Source organism: Talpa europaea, assembly GCF_964194135.1.
Source record: "Talpa europaea genome assembly, chromosome: 6".
Classification (NCBI taxonomy): domain Eukaryota; kingdom Metazoa; phylum Chordata; class Mammalia; order Eulipotyphla; family Talpidae; genus Talpa; species Talpa europaea.
The window spans coordinates 128153764-128178098 of record NC_140072.1 but is presented as its reverse complement, the minus strand read 5'-3'; the positions used below and the strand labels follow the sequence as shown (position 1 = coordinate 128178098).

The 24335-nt window shown below is 44.5% G+C and overlaps 1 protein-coding gene across 2 annotated transcripts in view; it reads right to left on the bottom strand.

Moving 5' to 3' along the window:
- Positions 1-313: 313 nt before the first annotated feature.
- The window catches only part of GPC6 (glypican 6), a gene marked incomplete at its 3' end in the record, with an annotated part of 1013029 nt that continues 989007 nt past the window's right edge, over positions 314-24335 (bottom strand). For both annotated transcript variants that reach the window (XM_084234499.1, XM_084234500.1), the window contains 3 exons: positions 18425-18561; positions 4253-4428; positions 314-516 (listed from right to left, as the gene is read on the bottom strand). In XM_084234499.1, coding sequence (XP_084090625.1) covers positions 314-516; positions 4253-4428; positions 18425-18561 — 516 coding nt within the window. The remainder of the gene's footprint in view (positions 517-4252; positions 4429-18424; positions 18562-24335) is intronic.

Below are 24335 nucleotides of genomic sequence, written 5' to 3'. Positions count from 1 at the left end.
ACGTGAGATTCCTTTACTTCTGCAGCATAAAAGCAAACGAAGGTAAGAAAATCTCCTGGTACGAAAGATTTGAGTAAGAATTCTCTAGAATAAACAAGGTCCCCACAGATAACTGAAGGAAAGAGGAAGCAGTCCAGTCTGGCACCCGGTACTCTTTGGGAAAACAAAAAGCAAGGCAGAGCACAGTGCTGCCTCTTCTTCTAGAAAACGGTCAGTTTTTGTGGCATGGTCCATTGTCCAAGAGAGTAAGAAAAGAAGTGAGTTGGCCGTTCAAATAGCTAAAATGCAGTTTCATCTGATCAAAAACCCAGGATTATCTGCCCAGTCTCTGCAGTGCCAGGACAATGCAGACGACAGACCACGAGAGCAGGGAGTGGCCGAGCTGGGCTGCTGAGGCGTCTACTTCCCTCCGGTCCGGATCCACTGCAGGGGCCTCTGTGGTGACAAACTCAAACTCCGTGGGGCACACATCATCCATGCACCCGCTGCCACTCCCCGAGCCGCTGGATTCATCACCTGGGAGGGACACATTGCAAAAAAGAAAGTCAGACCACATCCAGGAAGGAGTGGGGTACACCATAGATATAGGCATGGTGGGGAAAGGCACATCTCCTCACTGAAGGGCCTCCATCCCATCCCGATGGTTTGTTTTTAACGGGCAGGTTTATAATCAGCAGCAGGCATGGCCTTAGATGTCTGCAATACAGTTTATGTTTCCCAACCAGTGTCACCCTACCTCAGGAGCACGAGAACCTTAGATCCAAAGGGAGGCCAGACCCATATGCCGGCATTGGCAAGGTATTTCTTGTTCTGGCCAGTACTGCAATTTCTTTAAGAAATTTCATTCGTAGCTTTTCAGAGCCATTATTCTCAGACACATTGTGCTTTTATTTTTTAAAAAAGATCTATTTATTTATGCCTACAAGAACTGGGGTACAGACCAGAGGTGTGAGGATGAGAGGATTTACCAGAGACAGTGGGAAGCAGAACAGGTGGATCCACTGAAATACACTGCTGAGGGGAGCAGCAGGCGAGAGAGGATAGGTCTGCTGTGCCATGTGTGGGTCAGCTCCCTGGCCAGGGATTGAACTCAGGCAGTAGCAGTGATAGCGCTGAGACTTAACCCCTAGGCCACTTGGGAGGCCCTTATTTGCTTGTTTTCTTGTCCCTTCTGTGAGAATTTATGTTGAGAGCTGAGACTATGTAAATGCTTCCCTTCTGTGTCCCTAGAGCCTTTCATGGTGTCTGTAATATAGCAGGTGCACAATAAATACTTGCTGGCTAAGTAAACATACCTTGGGGAGTTTCCTCAACTTTTGTCAGTCTCCTCATAATAACAATTACCCGGCAGAGTGAGTGTGAAAACACTGGTGAATTGTATGAGGGCACTGAACCCAGTGCTTGCAATGATGCTTGATGAAGAAAAATATGGTTTCTACAAGATGACCTTGATTTTAACCTTTTTTTAATTTTTATTTTAGTGAATTAGGGTAAATCAGATTCAGGAGACTTCCTCATCTATAAAAATGACAACAATCATGCCAATTTCACAGAATTGTTAGGGGGCATAAGGACATAACATTTCTGGGGGGACTCGAACTGGTAATGACCTTTCCTCCAGTTGCTCAATATGTCCATCCATGGGCCCTAAACACCCCCTGCTGGCCTGAAATGGTAATGCACCTGTTCAGCTGTACCTGGTGCCATCTTGGCTGCTCTATGCTACTTAAGCCAAGTCATGGGAAGGTGGGACTCTCCTAATGTCCCTATGCACAAGCAAGGCGCCACTCAGCACATTTGTTTTCCTTTTATGGGACATCCAAATACCAGATAAGATCATTGAATATACTAAATCAGGTTCTTAACATTTTCTTTGATTTATCTTTAACAGCTTTTACAAGAAGGAAAATACCCATTAATTAAATTCAGAGATATCAGAATTGCTAAGGGAATTATTCTCAACACTGGTATTATGAACAAGAAGTAATATAACCTTTACAAAAATATTACTAAAGCGATTTAGAATATTAAAAATGTGGTAAGCAAATAATGACAAGAGATTCCAGCTGAGAAAAATAATAGCCACATCTCTTTCTGAAGAGGAATCACAAATACAGATATTTAAGGGGCAATTTTTAAAAATGTCAAAAGCACTAAGGCTGATGATGGCTATTAGATGTGATAATGGTTTGTATGACAGACACTATCCTAAAACAGAGGGCCAAATTTGGAGTGTGGGTTAGGGCAAAGTGATGTTTTTAACTGTTGCTGATTTCTATTTTCTCCTGAGGGGAAATGCAGCAAGATCACTCTTCAAGGACAATCTGCCCTAAGCTTGGCAGGTTTTCAGGTATATCGGCAATTTAGGTCAAATAGTAGAGACAACCAAAGCCAACATCAAGGAATTCTTATGTGTCTTGAATTAGTTTTTCCAATAGTCATCCTCCAGATAACAAAACATTTTATTAGATAGGAAAGACAGAATGGATAAATGGAGAGGTCTGAGGTTAAGTAATGAACAGGGAGTAGCAACAAAGAGAAACTAGACTCTTGTGTAATGTTCTCTTCCAAAGTGGAAAGGAGAGGGTTGGTACAGAGAAGGGGAAATAATGGAGGGGCTCAGAGAAATTTTACAACAATGAAGTCTATTAGATGGGCAACTATCCTGTGTTTAAAAAAATAATTTTTGAGATATTTAAAATTGAACAAACACTCAAATTTTTTGCAGGAGACAACTCTGTAGGGTGATGCCTGATACTTAAATCACTTAATGTCTTCCTTCTCTAACTTGTTTCTTTCTACTTCATCTATTCAAGCACACAAGTATCATCTTTTGCTTCAGGAACCAAATTACAGAATCACTGGCAACTCCATACTTTATGTTCAAGAAATCTTTTCCTGAGAACTCTGTCTATAAACATACATATTTTTTAAAAAACAAACCACTTGTTTTTATAGTCATGCACCTTGAAACCAATTAGACCAAAACTCAGATACAGTTCATCTCACTCCATGTTCACATAATACTCTTTCAAATCATCTCTGATATTTTATGATCTTGGATAATTGTCAAGTGCAATATTACATCAGCATTTAACTATTTCTCTCCATGTTTCAGAGACAAAGGTCCGTTGTCTGTCTATGTTCATCACTGGACAGAGAGGGAAATAATGCAGTTGAATATACAGCAACTCAGAGAGTATCTCAGCTCCTTTACACATGGCCTCAACCCAACCTCCCCATGACCAGTTAGGTAGGAATGATTCCTATTCCATCTAAGAGGGCTCAGAGACTCAGGAAGGAATTTGTTCTAGTCCCCCCCATATGATAAAACATGGATTGCAGCCCAGCCTGGTCTGAGTAGACCATCTTCAATGCATTCTTCTGTAAGTACTTGGGGCAAGCGGAGGTTGAAGACTGGAAAGAGGCATAAATGCTGATAGGAAAAGGAGAAAGTGGAAGCATTATTTTGTTGTTCATCATTAATGGGTCAACTTGCAAATGAAACTCATTTGACCTCTGATGTAGTTGAAAGTCACGTATTGAAACTTCCTTTAGAGTGATGAGAAAATATATTTTTGAGCAAATGAATATAATAAAGGTTCCAGCAGGACTTCCAGCCCAGGTGCAGTGAACATTCCAATGCAGCCATAATCAACAAGTTTGCTTACTTACAGCTTCTTCCCTTTCAAGATTCATGGCCAGGGCCTCAGCACTCTTATCTACAAGGTCAGGTAGCCAGCCAAGCTGGTCTCTCTCTCCAAGGCCATCCCCGAACGCCTGCATCTTTCCCTCCTTGCCTTGCCCCCCTTGTCTGGGGACTTTGCTGCAAATGGTCGTGTCTGGTGAAAAACGATGCTATCCATGTAACAGATATGGACACGGTTGTGTATAAAAGGAACCCTTGGTCTTTAAACGGGTGCTCAAACCTTATGGGGCTACCCAGGTCTGGGACCTCATGCATGAGTAATAAAGCTTCTCCTGACCTCACCTGAAGTACCTGAAGTACCGCTTGTTCTTCCTCTGCCTGGGTAAAAGGCTAGAATTTATTTCTACAACAAGAGCAATTATGATTTAGGAGCCAGAGTTTTGTGGATTGGAACTCTTGGTTCAAAGGGCTGGAAAAAGCTTTGCAGAATGGGCAAGAATGACACAAGATTAAAGGTGCACATCGCTTTGGAAGAATTATGGTGTGATCCTCTATGACCACTTGTCACTCCCAAGCTACGTGTCCTGGGGAAGATTTTCTTACTCGTGTCCTGGAAGTTGACGTCATTGCCATTGTATGCATTCTTCAGCTTGTTGGTCATTACACGAAGAGCCATGATCTGCTGCCTGATGAAAGTGTCGGGCCGTGTGATGTCCACATCCACCTCGGGGTTGTTGATCTGGTTGGTGAGCCCATCATTCATGATCTCAGGCAGGTATCTGCAGGGCAGAGAGGGAGAGAACAGACTGGGATGAGGCAGGAAGGACCTCAAAACCAGATTTGGCTTATGTTGCTAAGAGTGAGCCAAAATATCAGTAAATTCTGGCTCAGTGGCTGCAAGAAAAGCCAAACCGTAAACAAAAGGAATGCATTTTCTCAGAGGGAGATATGGGTTAAATGACTTCAGAGTTGTATTTTAAAGAGTTCTGAATTCATAGGTAGGCTTGCCAGCCCATGGATGCTCAACTGGGGACTTCCAGAAATTGTCACTTAAAGCTAAGCACTTTCTCCTTCCATCCCAAGGACTATTTCCTTATGCCAGGGACTTGATAGTTTCCTGGGCTCTCCTGTGAATTTTGCTAATAAGAACTGAACTTGTAAAATACATATGCTCTTAGCAAGTTCTCTTGAATGAGCTCCTGCTCAATGGAAGAGGTTCTATCTTAGAATCAGAAGAAACTTGTGGATAGAAGAAGTCATCTTTGGAAAATTTGAAGAGCAATCGGTGATTACTGGAATGTTTGAGGTGTTCATTAGGGTCTATATTTTGGAATAGAATCTTGGTTCTAATTCAATATTGGGTAAAACAGAAGAGTAAAATCTAGAAGTTCTTTAATTCTTTCACTTGTACCAAAATGTCAAACTTGTCAGTCCTTCATCGTCAACTGCTTAAGTTGGATACGTATGTTTACATCAGTGGAAAAAAAATAAATCTCAGTAAAGACCTTGGGATCCTGTCTGACTCCTTCCTATCATGACCGGTTAAGGTTCAGTCCTCCTACTGTTCTCACACTAGCTTCCCCAACCCCCGCCCCCCCCCCCAATTCCCTTGCCCCTTGTTGGAGTGCAGGCAGCTACAGCAGCCTTGAAATGACTTCCATGCCTCCTCACTCCTTTCTAGTTCACCCTGCATGCACTGACTGATTAATCTTCATAAAATATTGCCTTCATTATGTCACTCCTGAGTATAAAAACTTTGGATGGTAGATCCACTGTTCATTGAGCACTTACTAAATGCCAGCAATGTTAATCATTTTATATCCCATCAAACTCAATATCCCATCAAATCTGAGAGGCAGATATTATTATATCCCCATTCTGTCAAATAGAAATTTGAGTTTTAGTGAGGATCAGTAACTGCAGTCATAGAGCTAATGGATGGCAAACCCATGACTGCATCTAGCTTCCCAGCCCTCCTGCCCAAACAATGCCCCCTACTGCCTCCCTGATCATAAACTCTAATCCGCACTTCATAGCTCAGCCATCAAGGCCCATCTCCATGCTGTCTCTACCTTGTTATTTTGCAATACTCCCTTCAAGAGCCTTCTTCGCCTTTTGGAATCTACTTCCAGTATACATGGTGTCCTTGCACTTTCTCATCTAAGTTCCCAAATACCCTTAAAAATCCAGTTCAAGGCCTCCTTGGTGGCGCAGGAGTTAGCTCTATCAAGCTATCGCCAGCCACTGAAGCATGAGTTCGATCCCAGGCTAGGGAGGTGACATGGCACAGCAGACCTCTCCTGTGTCACCTGGTGCTCCCCTCAGCAGTGTATTTCAGTAGATCTGCCTGTTCTGCTCCCCACTCTGTCTCTGATGATTCCTCTCAACACAACACCCCCCACCTCTGGCCTGTACCCCTCTCTTCTATGCATAAATAAAATAAATCTTTAAAAAAATCCAATTCAACCCTCACATTCTTCTTAAGGTATTTTCCAGCTTTTAGGGACCTTCCCATCCCTTTGTAGGGCTGCCTGGTTCACTGTCAAGGGAGGGAGGGGGCTGAAATCCAGCCTGTATCCTGTGCCCACAGAGCTGGGCATCTGCAGGGCACTATTCAACAAAAGAAGCACCTTATTTTATTTTTTTTCCTTTCTCTCCTTTGGGAATCTTTTTATCTTAGAAAATTTTGGAAACTTTCTAACTTTTAGAAAATCGCAATATAGTCCAAAGTAGAGACGGTGGTATGATGAACCCTGATGGATCCATCTGGGGCCCTTTACACTAACCCTACAAAGGTGCTATATTTGTCTGTATCTCTGTTAAAAAAAAAAAGAAAAAAGAGATGGCACATTCAAAGTGGTAACAAAGAGAGTTTGAAGGAGAGATTGTTTGCAAAGGTGTGGACAGGGTTAAAGGAAACCGCTTCGGGTGGAATAAAACCCAGGAACTGGGCCTCCCTGGTGGCGCAGCGGTTGGGCGCTGGGCTGCGAAGCTGCCCACAGCCTCTGCAGTGCCGGTTCGATCCCCGGCCGCTGGTGAGGGTCCCACATGTCGCGCAGATCCCTCTTGCCATGCCCACTGCTCCCCTCAGCAGTGTACTCCCTCAGTCGGCCTGTTCTGCTCCCTGCTCTGGCGAATTCTCTCACCCTCCTGCGCTTCTGACTGTATCCAGCGCTTAAATAAATAAATAAATAAATAAATAAATAAATAAATAACATACAAAAAACAACCCAGGAACTGGCTACAGAGGGCTGGAAGGAAAGAAGCTGTTTCCAGAACTACAAGAACTGAAATTGCAGAAGGACTAAAAGATACAGCAACTGCCAGACCCCGCCTGTGAGGGGATAACCCCAGGGCATAATGCCTGGACTTGTCTAGTCCCTCCTCTGACCCCCAGCTGCTGCCTCTTCTTGGTTGAACCCAACCAGCAGCCAGTGGGCCAGGGACCTGGCTGAATGGTATGCAGAGGTCCTGATTTGGGCACAGACACCTGACAGGTTATTAGCGTTTTTCTACCTCCTCTGTTATTACTATCGGAAAGCCAGAAGACTTCCTTTCCTCTCTGTTGTCCTTCTGATTTGTATATTCTTTTTTTTTTTTTAAGATTTATTTACTTATGCATACAAGAACTGGGGTACAGGCCAGACGTGGGGTGTGTGTGAGAGGATTCACTAGAGACAGAGTGGGGAGCAGAACATGAGGAGTGATTGAAATACACTGCTGAGGGGAGCAGCGGGCGAGACAGGAGAGGTCTGCTGTGCCATGTGGGTTGCTCCCAGGCTGGCTGGGGATAGAACTGGTGCTGCAGAGGCTGCAGATAGCTTCATAGTGCTGCGACTTAACCCCTTGCGCCACCAGGGAGGCCCCTATTTGCATATCCTTGTACAATATATTTGGGCTTAAAATTCTTCCCTTTCCTGCAGGTCATTTTTCTCAGTTCTGAAAACCAAAGGGTCTGTCAGCTTTCAGGAGAAGAAATAGAAACCTATAGGAAATGGTTATATTTAAGACACTTTCAGCTGCTATAATCTTATGCACGATGAATTCGTGCATGAATGAGTTTACCCATTTTAAATCTGAATAAGCGCTATGCCTTCATCCATATCTCAAACAAAATCCACTTCCCAATCTTCACGACATAGTGACTAATAAAACACAGTGCACTGCAAATTCTTTTCTATAAAGCCGCACAGGATAGACATATCTAAAAAATGCTCTAATTGAAAATTTAAAAAAAAAACAAATGGAATGATGTCTCTTTTTTTGCAGTAAAGCATAACTTCTGTGCTGCCTTTTGATCTATCTGGTATATCAATACATTTTTGTTAGATTCTGAGATCGTTTTCCTGTATTTGATGGAAACATAGAGCAGGAAAAATTAAGGTAGAAGTTAACCAGGGATGGGGGTGGGTGGAAATGATTAATGAGTCGCGATCTAAATGTGGAAATTTTACAAGGCCAGGAACCAGAGGTGGGGGTAGAGAGGATTAAGAGTCGCTACAGAAAAGCCAACACAACCCCAAAGTGGTAAATTGCGCAGAGTCACATATTGCGCCAAAGGAAGATATATAAAGCTACCTGTCCTTTTAAAAATGCAGCTCCTGCCCCAAAGACTGCTGTCCACTTGTGTCTACAAAAATGCCCGTGCTGCTGAATGGAGACTTTGTCGAATTATTTCCCAAGGGGATCCAAGAGCTCCCCAATGATAGAACTTCCATAGTAAGACCTGGATGGCTCCTTACTGATGTCCAATTACATGTGAGGGGCACTGTGAGCGGTGCCCACTCAACTAAGCCCATTGGAATAAACAAGGGCCAGTGCAGCCAAGACTTTTTTTTTATTTTTAAGATTTATTTATTTATGCATACAAGTGCTGGGATGCAGGTCAGAAATGTGGGGGTGGGGTGGGGTGGTGGTGGTGTGAGAGGATTCACCAGAGACAGAGTGGGGAGCAGAACAGGCAGACTGACTCAAATACACTGCTGAGGGGAGCAGAGGGCGAGACAGGAAGGTCTGCTGAGCCATGTGGGTCAGCTCCCTGGCTGGCTGTGGACTGAACTCATGCTGCAGCCGAGCCTTTGCTGAAACAGGAGTGAGTAGCCAGGCTGGAAGGTGACCTCAGTGCTGGTTGTGCCCCTCTACCTTTTGGACCTGACTCCTGCAGCTGTACCTGTGCTGAGTCAGAAGAGGGCTTTGCTGCTTTCACAGGGCGCTGCAAGGCCAGGCTGTAAAGACTCATTTATCAGGAGCTGACTGCCAGTGCTTACAGGGAATGCCCCTGGGGGGCTGGGCATCCAGGAACAATAAGAGACTGCAAAATCCACCCAGGCCCTGGCTGAGCCTACTGATGCTCAGACTCACAGTCAAAATGGGTAACAATGCACCCCTGTCCTCGAGGACCTTTTCTCCTTTCAGTGTTTTTTTGAAACTTTAGAGATAAGGAAACAGTAAATGAGGAACACAGTTGAAGAGGAGAATGGCTGTTTAGTTATGCAGAGGCACATCCTGAGGCCAAGTCCAAGCTTGTCCAGAGAGCAGTCCCCTGGGAGCTACCGAAGCCTGTGCAGCACTATTTTATTAACAATCTTAACTAGTATTTTTTTTTTCTACCGCGGTTACATTGATTTACAGTATTGTACAAATTGGGGGTACAGGTTCACACCTCTTCAGATGTACATCACCACACCACACCCACCCCCAAAGTCCCCATCACCTTCCATGAGATTTGGTTGTTCTAACCAGTGAAAAAACAATATGCAATAAAAAAGATTTAGTGTTGTGTAGACATAGACACAAAAGAATATTCTAAAGCTCATTGATTCCATAACAGATGTGCTACTTATTTTGTTCAGTGGAGGAGGCAAGCAATGAAGAATGATACATGAAAATACAAACGTGGGCAGTGCTAGGAAGGAAAAGTGAACAGGACAAAGGCCAATGTGGGAAGCTCTTGAGCTTCATCTCGCTCCACGCCACTCTCAACCTGCAAGAAAGATGAGTCTGTGAGCTCATCCTGTTCGCCCCTTTATTAGACTTTGCACCACTTCTTTGGCCTGGCAGCCTTCTCTTTCTGCACCATCACAGTTCTGGAGGAAGAAGAACCTGGAAAAGAAGAAGAATCTTGCCACGGGGGAGTTGCCGTTCTGTGGCTGGATGTACATTAACAGGGAGGGTGAGGACGAGGGGGTCTCAGTGCTCACCAGGGCTCCCTGTTGTGCTGTGGCAATGGGGAGGTATCTGTCCACAATCAAGGATGGCTCCCTCCCCACTTGGGTGACTGTCTCTTTCACCAGAGGCCATACGGGAAACAAACCTCCAGCAGTTTTGCATAATTGTTCTCCTAACATCTGCTGTGACCTGAATGTCTGTTCCTTTAAGATTCACACTTTCAGAAGCTGCCGCCTAAGAGATGGCATGAGGAGCTGATGCCTTTGGAGGTGATTGGGTCGTGAGGGTGGAGCCCTCATGATTGTGATGAGTGACTGATAAAAGAGGGTACACAGAGCATCCCAGCCCCTTGTGCCATGTGAGGATAAAAGGCAAAGTCTGCAGCCTAGAAGAGGGTCCTCACTGCCCACATGGGCACCATCTTGATCACCAGCCTCCAGACTGAGAAACCAAATTCTGTTGTTTATAATCTACTCAGTCTGTGGTATTTGTTTCTAGCAGCCCAAACAGGCTAAACTAGACAACACCTAATTTCCTGTCCTTGACGTGGGGTTTCTTTGTGACATCAGACATTCTAGTAGAGCAGGGAAGTTCCCACGGGATGAGGGCGTGGGCGGATGCGGTCAACCTGGTGGCTCTGTGCAGGGACATTCACTGACAGAGTTGAAGCCCCTGTCTCCTGAGAGATAGTAGACGTGACCTGTCTCTGCAGAAGCAGCCTGTGGCCTGCTCTACTGCTTGTCAACACCGCCATTCCAAGTCACTCTTTTCAGTGTGGGCTGATGCTTCCAGAAAGACCCAGTTGATAATGTGAATGCACTTCTGGGTGGGGAGACATGCTGACTATCATTACTTGGGGCTTCTCATCAGCATGTCAGTAGTTGTTCTGAGGTAAGAAGCTACAGAGAGAGGGACAGTGACAGGCAGCTCTCAAAATTAAATGGGACTTGTAAGCTAGTAAAAGTGGGAGAAGCGAGGTGCATGGGGGAGCCTTAGCCCAGGGGTGCCCAGTAGGGCTGGCAAGGGTTCCCATGGGACCTGACAAGTCGGGTGCCTGGGTGCTGGCCTGGGTTTGTTTTCAGGTGCTGGATGCTTTTTCTTGCTGCTTCTGCTTCCGGCCACCCTTGGGAAAAGGAGGTGGCAGCAGTTTTAATCCTGTGGTTGGCACCAAGGAGCTTCCTTCAGCCCATGTCTACGGCCACTTCTGGTCATCAGCTACTCACTCATTCACCTCCAGCGAGTGTAACAAATGGCGAGTCTATGTAGATGTGCTGTGACTATGGGTCCACAGTTCCTTGCCTGTAGCTCCAATATTTGACACTCTCCAAAGTTTTCTGCAACCCATTTATTAGCAAAACTTGGTCTGAAATGAGGTTAATTACAGTTCTCACTTCTCCCACTTGGGGTGAACAGTAACACATTTTGCTGCAAAAATTGAATGTGTTTGATTGTGAATCGTGGCCTCAGATCTCAAGGGGACAACTGCATAAGACAGAGTAAGTGCAACCATTTTCTAAAATCTGAAAATATTCTGAATTCTGAAACATGTATGGTCCGAAGGGTTTCAGATGAGGGTTTGTGAAGTTTGGTGTCCACAATTACTTTCAGAAGCTTTCTCAAAAATCTAAGTTTTAAACTTCACACCCATTTGGATAGTTTTTACTGAAAACAAACAAACAAACAAACAAACACAAGCCCCCGCAACCGGAAAATAACAAATGTTGGTAATGATGTAGAAAAAATGGTGCAGATCTGTGGATAACAGTAGGGCGATTCTTCAAAAAAATTAAAGACTGAATTACCCCATCATCTAGTCACTCCACTTCTGGGTTGTAGACCCCAAAGAATTGAGAGCCAAGACTTGAAAAGATATTTGCACACCTGTTCATAGCAGCAGCAGCAGCATCTATAGTTGCCAAAAGGTGGGGTCCACCCAGGGGTCCATTGGATGAAGGCAGAGACGAAATGTGGCATAAACATACAATACAGTCAGCCTTGAAAAGGACAGAGCTCCTGACAGGTGCCATGGCTTGGATGAACTTGAAAGTCATGCTCAGTGCAATAAGCTGGTCACAAAGAGTATCGCTAACTGCTATGAGCATCCGGAGTGGTCAGATTCATAGGGAAAGGATGGGATGGGATGGCCAGGGGTTGGGGAGGGCAGGGGGCTTAAGTGTTCCTTTGCTACAGAGTTTCAGTTTAGGAAGATGAGAACGTTCTGCAGATGGACGGTGGCGATGGTGTGCATGTACTGATAGTGTGCATGTACTCGACGCCAGTGAACCATACCCTTGAGATGGGTAAAATGGTAAATTTTATGTTATACTGTTTTATCACAGTTTAAAACATCTGTTTTCACTACAGTTTAACTAAAGTTTTTATATAGATGACATGTTTCCCCTTTCCATTTTTCCTGACTGGCAAGTGGAATTACTCAAAGCATGCGGAGACTTTAGGCTTTAACTGGATTTGTAGATTCTTGAAGATGGTTAAGCTAGACTCGTCTGTGGCATTAGGCACTGCAGTGAGATGTGACCCCGAGACTGTGTCAAAGGCACAGAGACTGGCCCTGGACACCCGAGATCTCTCAGGACCCAGCGGTGTGATCATGGGCAAGTCACTCAGCTGCTTTATATATATAATTATACATGATTAATTTATGTTACAGGATAACACTCTTTTCTTCATTAAACTGAGGTCTATGAAAATGCTTGAAAACTACAAGGCAATTCTAATGCATTCTTACAAAATCAAGCTGTTAACACGGTTCGCTCAATGCCAACCTTGCTTCTGAGGACAGCTGACAGCAGCAGAGTTTGGAATTCTGCAGCCCGAATCCAAGTCCAGAAGAATGATATGCTGTGGCTTCCCTCCAGCTCCAGAGCCGGCGTGGCATTTGAGAATGCTTGGGGGACACAGCTCCTTGGCTGGGGCAGCCAGCAGAAGCAAAATTCTTTAATGTGGACACTTGATTCATTGGCAGGAGCACCCCAAACCCATCCCTTCTTGGTAGAGGCAGAGTCGGCAACTAGCGCACAGAGGAAAGGTGATCCGCCATCCACAGCAGCGCTGCTTCTGCTCCTCTTTCCTTGCAGTCACAAGTTTTTAAAGCTGGCAGAAGAGGCACGCAGGTCTCCCTGCCTCAGACTTTCCCTGTCTTCTTTCCTCCCCGGTGCCCACAGGAAGGAAAGTGGCCATTCAGGAACTGCAGCTCTGACAGATGCCAGTTCTCTTGCAGAGAGACTTCGACCCTCCCCAGGTGTCTGTCTGGCTGGGTAGAGAGCAGATATTTTCTGGTTCTTTCCAATGCAGCTTAGGGTGCCCCGGGACAGATGCCGCAACCAGACAATGACAATATTGTCCCGGCAGAACTGCCAAGTCACTCTCTTTGACAGATTTCTCATCGCTTTGCATCATTTCGCTCCCCTTCCATCTGCTCAGACTTACCCAGTCATGACTTGCTGTTTTCTTTGCTTAGTCAATCCACTCAGTGGCTGGTGGAAGTGACTGATGTATTTTCCAGACTTCTCTACTTTTCTTGTTTCTTACAGTTTACTGTATTTACCTCCTGGTCTCAGAAAAGATGTCTTTGGGGACACAGTTGTTTCTGTGATGATCAGGTGCTTAAAAACCAGCAGAGGCTCCCCGCAAAAGCTGTTTCCAACTGATTCAATTAATCCTCGCCCTTCAGCTGCCTTCGAGATCACCTCCCCCCTGAAGGCATTTTAAAGGCAGGGTGCAGTGATGGTTAAACACCGGCTCACAAGGAACTAAAATAGAATGTGGTTTTGCCCATTTTAGGGGCGGTGGGTGAGGGGTCTGGAAATAATTGACTCAGAAACCCCGAAGACACAGACATTATCGACGTCGTATCTGAAATGCACGCACTTTGGAGAGTTGGCTTTCAACAGGCTTTTATTTGGTCTCTTCCTGCCCCACCCCACAGCCCCCCAAGTTCCTCATTCCTTTTTAACCACAATCAGCCTAGAAACGGGTCCCCGTGCAGAGAAAACCATCCTCAAGGAAGAAACCGATGATGTAACGGGACATGGCTGCAGTCTCTCAGAGAGAATCCGCCTGTCTGCGAGCAAAAAAGGAAGATCTTCCACGAACACCATGAGGGCTTTATTTTTCCGTCTGCCACTGCCTGCCACGGTCTGAGCCTGCATATGCTAACCAGCGAAAAGTTGTATTTCCCCGGGAGCCCATACTCTCCTGCCCCCCATCACTCTCCCCAGCGCCCGTGCAGACAGCTCATTCCGGCCACACCGCTGCCCAGAACGCCCTTCGCAGGGATGACAGACGACGGCAGGTGTCCTTGGGGGGCCCCTAGGTTCACCCCCGGAACTTTAGGAGGTCTAGATTTGTAACCTGCACCATGACTCTTTTAATTTTTTTCCCTTTCATCTTCTAGATTATTATCGATTTTCCTCCCTTGCTCACCAGCTTCCTATTTGTCTGAGTCAAGTCAGGGTTGCTGAGTCTTCTCTCATTTCTTCCTGAGAAGCAGGTGAGAAATGGAGGCCAGGAATTTACGCTGCAAACTCACTTTCCTGCTCCCCACTGAAGATGCACCCGTGCTGCCCTTCCTGCTTTTTCAGAACTGTATCACTTTTGTAAAGATTTATTTATTTATGCATACAAGAACTGGGGTACAGGCCAGAGGTGCAGGGGGTGAGACAATTCACCAGAGACAGAGTGGGGAGCAGAACAGGCAGATTCGCTGAAATATACTGCTGAGGGGAGCAGCGGGCGGGTCAGGAGAGGTCTGCTGCGCCATGTGGGTAGACCCTGGCCGGGGATCAAACTCATGCTGCAGAGGCTGCAGACAGCTTCACAGGTTGCGTCTTAACCCCTTGCGCCACCAGGGAGGCCCCAAACTGTATTATTTTTATTGTTGGTTTATAACACTGTGATTTCAGTGTGGGGGGGTCACACCTCCTCAGATGTAGGGGAACCTCCATATCTATCACAAAAGCACCCATAATCATCCACCACAGTCTCGGGGCCCCCTACTCACGTGTCCCCCTCCCCCACCTCCCCCCCTCTGGTAGTCTCATCCTTCAGTCAGATTTCTAGAATTTGTTTGGGTTTAATTATTTCTGTCCCTTTGTTTTCTTTCTTTCTGTTGCACAGATGAGTGAAATCATCTGGCGTTTGTCTTTCTCCTCCTGACTTAGAGCGTGGAGCATAATCCTCTCCAGCTCCACCCATGTTGTCACAAATGGCAAGATTTCATTTTTTCCCCTTAGAGTGGAGCAGGACCCATGGCGTCTGTAGACCTGCTGGCCTGGGCACTCAGGCTGCTGCCTTCACGTGGCTGTTGTAACGAGTGCTGCAGTGCAGCCGGGAGTGCACCTACCCTTCAAATCAGCATTTTTTTGTTCTCTGGGAAGATATCTAGGCGCGCTGAGTCATATAGTTGACCCTTTTTTTTTAAGGTTTTGGACAAAGTTAAAATGGAAAAGTATTTTGCTATAATCAGAATTTATGTTTAGTGATTTAAAAAAGTTTTTTTTCAACTTTTCTTGATTTCTCTGTCATTTATATATTGATATAACTTTGTGGGTACATTTTCACACCCCCATGTGTGCACACACTTCACTCAGCCTCCGCCAAAACAGAGTCTCCCAATAGGTTGGGATAAGAAGGGGAAGCAAGGAAAGTGTTCTCTTAACCACCTGGTCTTGCTGTCAGTGGAGATCGAGATGTCAAATGGGGCCATCCTCAGGCACCCCTGAATTCCCTCTAACCAGGGTGCAGTTCCTCCTCCATCCCACGTCCTGGTTTCCACACCTGTCTAGACACTCAACGGGGGAGGGTGGGAGCAGGGACACAATGGTGGGTTCTTATCGCCGGGAGCCACCGCTCACACCCCGACGCCGTGTATCCACCCTGTGGTCACCAAGCCGCCGCTGCTACGCGTGTCCTGTCTCCTGCCCAGTTCAAGGCATCATTCAACAGCTGCTGCTTTTTAATAACAGTTATTTGGACAAAGAAGGAAGATCATCTGCGTAAATGACCTATCCACTGCAGGACTTATTTTGATTTCAAAAAATTACATTGGGACATACGTGTGCTTCTGAATGAAGGGAGTGAAGGGAGCATAATAAAGACTTAGGAGTGGCTTTTACAAAAGAATCAGAAATAGAGGGGTTATGAAAAAGAAGCAAATACTGAGGACTAAATGGGAGAGGTGTGAATAGAACCAAAGAATGTGGCTATTTTTTTAAATAAGGGTTTTCATTCTTTTATTTCACAGGGGCGATAAGACAACTTGTCTCTCTTTTTAGACAGTTATTCCTAAAAATTTAAGAAGGCAAAAAAAATAGGTTATTACCTGCATTACAAATGTTTTCAGCTTACACGAGTTCAGTGGGACTTTTTTAAACAAAACTTCTCTCATGTGTTTCTAGATGAATTGGTATTTGGAGGAGAAGAAAGCTTCAATTAAATTTAATTCAACAAGTCTTCATCGGTTATCTACCCACTGTGCTACTAGATAGCAAGTGATAACATTAATATTCCATTCCAGTGACAGAATTTTAGAAAAAGAACTAAAAGAAAATGTGAAGTCATAAATTCTCAATGGGAGTAACACTTGTGACAAAAACACTTGACAGCCCCATCTTTTTAATAATATACCGTGTGGAATGCTGGAGTATTCCTGCAAATGATTTACTGCATTAAATTGGGTGATTTTCCTCACCTGCATAAAATCCCCCAGAGGGTTCCATTGACGTCAGGATAAAATTATATCTGGCCCTTGCATACTGATCCAGGTGCACCTCCACCCGTGGGGCCTTCCCCACACCTACAGTCCAACAATCCAGTGCTCACAGTTCCATATCCTCTGACCTCTCTCCGGTCTGTGACTTCTCTTGTGTTTCTGCCTTGGCGACTTGTAACAGTGACTTTACCGAGGCTTGCATGGTACCTGGGCAGAGCAAGTGCTTAATAATCTTGCAGATGTTTGTGGGGGATTTTCACCCTTGCTGGATGGGTGACCTTCATTGACCTCGTCTGGGCTCCTCACCTGCACCATGAAGAACTTGGCTGAGACGACCTGGTGACCTCTAGCTCTAACGCCAAACGTTTTTGTGTTCCCCGTTCACTGTCTCCAAGGAGTGTAGCCCCCCTTCATCCCGACTGTCAATCACTCTTTAGATGTCCCTTCGTAAGAAAGCGCACATGTGCTTACAACCAACAACCTGCATAACTATCCATGGGCATGTAGTTCACAACACAGGGGTGCCTTCATTTTAGCCCAGTGTGGAAGGTAAACACAGATGGGCTTCAGAGACCCTCCAAACAGCAACCACTTTATTCATGAGGTCATCTGGTCATCCTTTGCGGGGTCTTTCTCTATAGTCACTAGGAAAAGACACATTAGACGCTCTTCAAAATGGAGGGTGCCTGACAAAGGTCTCCTTCTTAAGAGGCCACGTACTGAGCATTTGTGGGGGACATACTGTTGATATCACGAATATCCCTTCGAGGGATATTCGAGTCACGATTTGGTATTTCCGGCACCTTGAGGTGATTATAGCTCTTTCTACAGTTGTCTTAGTCTCCCCTTGCCAAACTCTCCCTGATCTGGTTAATAACATCATCTCCGATAGATGCTAAAAAATGGGACCCAGCAGCGTAAGCAGTAACACCCAACAAGCACCTCGCTTGCCTCCCTGCTCAGCTTTTTGCAGTTGCTCCTGAGCTTAAGATCACAAATCTTGTTCCCTTTTCAACACAGTTGCTTCATACACTTGAAATAGCCCAGAACAGACTCCCCTCTCAGCTTCTCCACCTGCTGGGTGATCCCCAAAGATTCCTTGAATCCAACTCGCCAGCTGCTCTCCCCACCCGCAGGCCGGCGGAGGGGGCCTGGACAGCCTTCTCTCCTGGCATCCTGGCCTCCTTGCCAACTCCCAGTCAGTTCCCTGCTCCAACTTCTCCACCCTATGAAAACTCAGGCCAACTCAATTTCTGGGCTGAATCAAGAAATCCAGAAATTCCGTATCAAGCGACCAGGACACTGGGCAGCCGAGAAGGATGAAGACAGTGCCACGTGCCATCGGAGGATCCCCACAGGACTCCCAGGGCTGGGGCCTGTGGATCGCTTTTCTGGCCATCCCTCCTCATTTTCTTGCCCGCTCTATTTCCCACGAGCAATTAAAAATTTTCCTCCCCCAAGAGTGAAAAAGATGACATGAGAATTTTCACTTCTGTTTAACTTGTGATGACCAAAAAAGGTAAACTGTGTAATTTAACTATGGCCATAAAAGCTCTGCTCTCCTGAGGTTATTAAGCGCACCTCAGGGAGCTCTTGGTGATGACAGGAGACCTGTAACCTGGCATCTGTGCCCACCCCCCACCCTCATCCCGAGGCCAGGCCTTCAGAACGAGGATGCCATTCTCCAGGGCACCTTGGGAGTAAGTGCTTTCAGATGTCCATCAAACCTGTCTCTCGGAACAGCTGTTGCTAAGTGACAACTTGTCCCTCCACAAGCCGTTACTTTTTTTGCATAAACAAGTCTGCAGAGTTGTGCCAGGACAACCTTCCGGGGCTGCATATGCAGGGCTGCCCATATGAGCCCTGTGTCACCTCACCTGGCTTTGCTGTGCCCATTCCAGCAGTCCTCTTGGTTGGACGTGCCCGCGGTCACACGCTCGTCCTTGCAGATGGTGTAGGGTAACGCCGACCAGACCTTTTTAGAGAGCTTCAGTTTCTCTTTTATGTCTGTGACCTGATCAAGAAACCAAGGAAAGAGAGTAAATATACTCCTAGGCGTTGTCCGTTTCTACACAGAGACACAACGAGGTGAAGGTTAACAAACCTTGGGTACAAACTTGCACAAACTATGCACCAGCTTGAAGACAGAGACACTGGGCTGCAGGCTTTCTTGCCCAGAATAGCCTCCCTTCCTCCTCTCTCAACTAGCTCTGGCAGAGAGTTCTCAGGTAATTGGTTTTTGGGTTCCATCTTTTTGTTCACCTAGCCTTTGGGTTAAAAACCTTAGGAAGTATCTCAACTGGTTCTGGGAGTCTCTTTCTGGCTGCGAGTCCCTATGGCACAAGTCTAGTATATTCTTTAGAATTGATTTGCTTGGTTTCAGATAAATGCCCCTAAACAACACACCAAGACTCAAGGCTGCCCTAATGTTTTTCTTGTTTCTGTGGAAACAAGCATTGTCACTAATTCAGCTGCTGGTAACCTCTGCTCTTGGCCAAATGACAGGTCCACACAGCACACATTTGGGTGGTGAGTGGTTAACCAAATGCACTTCAACAACTCTAGCACCATCAAGACAAAAGCCAGTCTAAACACAGGTCAGTGTAAAATCGACAACCCTATGGGCAGATGATCAGGAGACACTCAGGGAGAATTTCAGTAGTGTTCTCAGGCTCAGCTTTAACTTGTCACTAGTGGAAAAGTAGGGAGAGTGATTCAATACCACTCTGGCTCCATAAATAGCACCTAGGTTCATGCAGTCACAGCGTGATTTTTCTGTTCTGTCTGTGTGAACACTGAAAAGATCTAGGGGTGGTTGAAGTATCTCTGTTATCGGTTGAATTAGGGCCCCTGCCCCAAGTTCATATGCTGAAGTTCAAGCCCTCAGCACCCCAGGATGTGACCTTATTTGGTGATAGCTTTCTGATAGTGGTAAAGGAAGTTCAAATGGCGTTCAGGACCACAATGCAGTAGGTACTAATGGCAATCATTTGGACATAGAGTTCAGCACAGAGGTAAGATGACATAAGAGACAGAGAAGGAGACAAATATTTACCAATCGAGGAAAGAGAGAGGAAGAATACACTTCCCTCATAGCATCAGAAGGAATCAAGCCTGCCAACATGTTGACTTGGGCTTCTGACCTGCCAAACTATAAGAGAATCCATTTCTGTGTTCTAGCCACCCAGTCTGTGGTCCTTTATTACAAAAGCTTTTGAAAACTACAGAGCATCCCAGGAGGGAGGATTGCTGAGACTTAATACATTATGGTATATTTGAGATCTACAGCCTTTGGCAGCAAACTATTCTGATGATTGCAGATGGAGTACAGATTTGAGAGAATATTCCAAAGATGATTTTTTTGGGTTGAAGAGTGAACACCAGCAAATAAAAGAGCTCTGACATTATATTTTGTCTCCTGTCATGTTTCTCAGTAGTTCCAGAATAATATAGACTTATTTATAATTCTGATGATGACAGAAGCTTCAGTTCTGGGAAATACCTGCTTTCCCATGAGGGACTGAAGAGGATTGAAGAACCTGGGAACCTTGTACATCTCCTCAAATAAGGGGATGTTTCTCTTGTTTTAGAGCATCAAAGGAATCCATGAGAAATGACATTCTAAGAAGCAGTCTGCACAAGTAAATGTTTAGGAGTGTTTGCAACCTGCATTCACTGACTCCCCCAGTTGTGCCGATCTTGGTTCACAAGATGCCTTTGGCTCTCCTTCCAGACAATCTCATGGGCCAGGGGATTTATGACCAAGGACGATTGCTTTCTGCTCACCATTCTTGAAACAGTTGTGCTTGCGAGTTTGTTATTTGCTTTTTATTTTTTTATCTCTAGGATAGGTGACCATTTCTATCCACTCACAGATTAATGCATTTTGTCACTTAAAAAAGACCCCCCAGAGTAATAATACATGTTGAATGATACTTAGAAAAACCACCATTCTGCAACCATCATAGTAATAATTGACCTCAGCAAGTATCATCAACAGATGCCATTGAAGGGGGATTGGGTCCTCCCAAAAGATGTTGGAGTCTAACTATAGCATCTGTGATTGTGTCCTCAGTTGGAAATAAGGTTGTGGCAGATAATTAAGTGAAAATGGGGTCATTAGCTGAGTCATAATACAATGTGATTTTGTTCTCATAAAGGGGGGAAATTTGGACACAGACACAGATACTCAGGAGAACACCTTGTGAGGATGAGGACAGAGATTGGGTGATGTTTCTGCAAGCTAAGGAATGCCAAAACTTGCCACAAGCACTGAAGCAACGAAGAGTCTCCCGCATAGCCTTGGAAGGAAACTATCCTGGGGACACTGTCCTTTCAGACTTTTAGACTCTAGAACATGTAACAATACCTTCCTGTTTTATTTTTTTAAATCCAACACTGGGTGGTGCTTCATTATGGTAGTTCTAGCAAATCAGTGCAAATGCAAACAGCTATGGGTAGAAGTTTGATGGGGAATGGGATATTGACACAGTCTCAAAACATCCCCCACAGATGACTCATTATCCTTAACCTCTCTCTACCTTGGAAAAAAATCAGTAGGGTGCCTCCTGATGTGATGTGACAGGAGTGCATCACTTACATAGCCAGAATTCACAACCTAGACCCAATCATAAGGACATTCCAGGGAAACCCAAGATGAGGAACATTTGGCCAAACAACTGGCCTCTACTCCTCAAAACTGTCACTTATAAAAGACAAAGATAGGCTAAAGAGCACTTCCAGTTGAAGGGGAATAAGAGACGTGGCATCCGGATGCAATATATGGTTCTGGAAGAGACATTATTGAGATTGTTGGCAATATGTGAATACTGACTTTATATGAGATAGTAGCAATGCATCAATGTTCAATTTCCTGAATATGAAATCATAATGTGGTATGATTATACCACATGAATAGAATGCTGTGCTCTTAGGAGATACCCGACGAAGTATTCAGTGTATAAGGTTTATAATTTCCACAACTTATTCCAGAGTAGTTGAGGAATCATAATCATGATCATCACATAGGTGTATATATAGGGAGAAAGAACAATTGCAGCACATTTTTAACAATTGGCCAATCTAGATAGAACTCTACAATTTTGAGGAAAATGTGGAACAACCATCTTAGTTTGCCTGGGAAATAGGGGATTCTAGGACGCCCTATTTTCAGTGCTAAATTGGCAAAAGACCTAACAGATGCTTCTCCAAAGAAGACACATGAAAAAAAAAATGTCTGGCACCCAGGCACATGAAAACATGCTCATCATCATTTCTTATCAGTGAAATGCAAATTAAAACTGTAAGCAGATACCAGCTAATGCCTGTGGCAATGGCTCATGTCAAAAAGACCAGAAACAACAGGTCTTGGTAGGGTATGAAGAACAAAACCACTCACTCTTGGTGGGAATGTAAAATTGATACAGTCTCTATGGAAAACAATCTGGAGATTCCTTAAAAAACTAAAACAGAGGGCCTCCCTGGTGATGCAGGCGGTTGAGCGCAGCGCTGTGAAGCTGTCCACAGCCTCTGCAGTGCCGGTTCGATCCCGGCAAGCCGGCGAGGGTCCCACATGGCAAGCAGACCTCTCCTGTCTCGCCCGCTGCTCCCCTCAACAGTGTATTTCATCAGTCTGCCTGTTCTGTTCCCCGCTCTATCTATGGTGAAACCTCTCACCCTCCTGTGCATCTGGCCTGTAACCCGGTTCCTGTATAAATAAAATAAATCTTTAAAAAAACCCCCAAAAAACCCAAAAAAACTAAGCCTGAAAGCACCATATGATTCAGCACTACGACTCCCAGGTGTTTATCTGGAGAATATGAAAACACTAATATGGAAAGCTACATGTACCCCTAGGTTAGCAGCAGCACTATCCACAATGGCGAAGACATGAAAACAACCCAAATGCTCAGTGATGCATGACTGGATAAAGCAGCTCTGGTATATACTCTCAATGGAATACTATTCAACTGTTAAAAATATGAAATTGTGCCTTTTTTAACAATATGGCCGGAACTTGAGGTAATTATGCTAAGTGAAATAAGTGGGAAAGCGAAAGACAATTATTGGTTCGTTCACTCATTTGTGATAAACAACCAAAAAAAAAAAAAACTGGCAAAACAGAACGAAAATAACTTTTACACTCTGAACGGTATGGTGGTTACTTGATGGAAAGATTAAGGGGGGTGAGAGGAAAGGGTAGAGGTCAGTGTGAACTAGAACTTTGGTGGTAGATGAGTGAAGCACATATATCAAGGGATGAAGTCGTACTCCAAGAATTATACGGTTTTGTAAATAAAATTTCATTGAAAGGCAAAACAAAAAATGTGGAAACGTTCAGGTCGAGGTGATAACACAGCTATCTTTCCACAGCAGGTGCTCAATAAATGCTGATTGAGAAAATGGATTTCATCATCCCACTCGATGAGCAGGTCATAGACAATATCGCTAATGCCACATTGTTGGGGTCACACAGGGACCTCAAAAGGGCTGGGAGGGGTTGGAGAATTGTATCTGGCAAAGTGTGGAGTGTGTAGGTTCTCTCCGACAATTCACCCCAGCACATTTTATAATCAGGTCGCGTTCACTCTGGCATTTCAGTAGCTAGGCATTTTCATTGTGCAACTGAAGGAGGTAACAGCCAAGGAGCAGTGTGAGATGTAAATGCCGTTTTAACATTCTGCATGTAAACATCAGCCAATTCACTTCCAGACTGGGGTGGTGAAGCAGACAGCTGAAAAAAATGGACACTATTAGCCACCAGAGAGGAACATGCCTTTGAGTCTAAAGAATATCTGAATGATTGCAGTTTATTTTTTTAGCATCGAGACAGCTTTTCAATTCCCAGAGTGTTTAGAAATATTTCCTTATTTTGTTTTTTTTTTTTTCATTTCTGAGTAATATTGCAACAACTTTGCTATAGGCCCAGATCTGAGTTTTTTGTTTTTTTTTCCTGGAAACTTAAATGCACACAAAATGAGCTAAGCTTTATGTTAACAAGCACTCAGTACAAATGCAATGCTAACAGCAACAGAGTACCCTAAATCATTAATAACACAAAACTGATGGGAGCAAAGATATGAGAGCAAATACAGAATTTAGAGCAATTTCCTTTCTCTGCTCCCCAAATGAAGTTATCTAGGGAAAATTAAATTTCTTCAATACTTGCAAATTATATTTTCCATTTGTCCAGTATTATATAAATAATACTACAATATTTCTTAAATTATTAATATCTGAGCATTAAGTATTTTCATCTATGCTGTTGATAGATTGTGAAAGTTAAACAACTTCTGTCTTGCTGTTGGAATACGATACAAATGTAATCTGTTGGGGTTCATAGGGAATCATGATTCTTCTTTCAAATGCATCTGGAATTTATTCTGATTCTGACAATTGCAACTACTGGCATCACTGGTGACACACACTCTAGTTTAAAGCCTGTGAAATGGCTCATGAACACCTGACTAGAGGAAGACATAGGGTACTATTCAGGGGTACTATTTCCACCCCGACAGAACTATAGAAATCATTCATGGTGGAAGGATTGCTAAAAACAAAGGAAAAATAAAGAGCAGGAGGAAGAAATGTCCAATCAGTGTCGTTTGACAGCTTCTTTCATGAAGTTGCCCTAGATTTAATCTGAATCTCATTACATTGATTAAGCAACATCCAGTTTACAGGAAATACTGGGGATAGAGGTACAAGCTAAAGACACTAGTAATAAATGATCAGAAATATCCAGTGTATGGGGCATTGTGTAAGACAAATGGGTTCAACTTTCCAAAG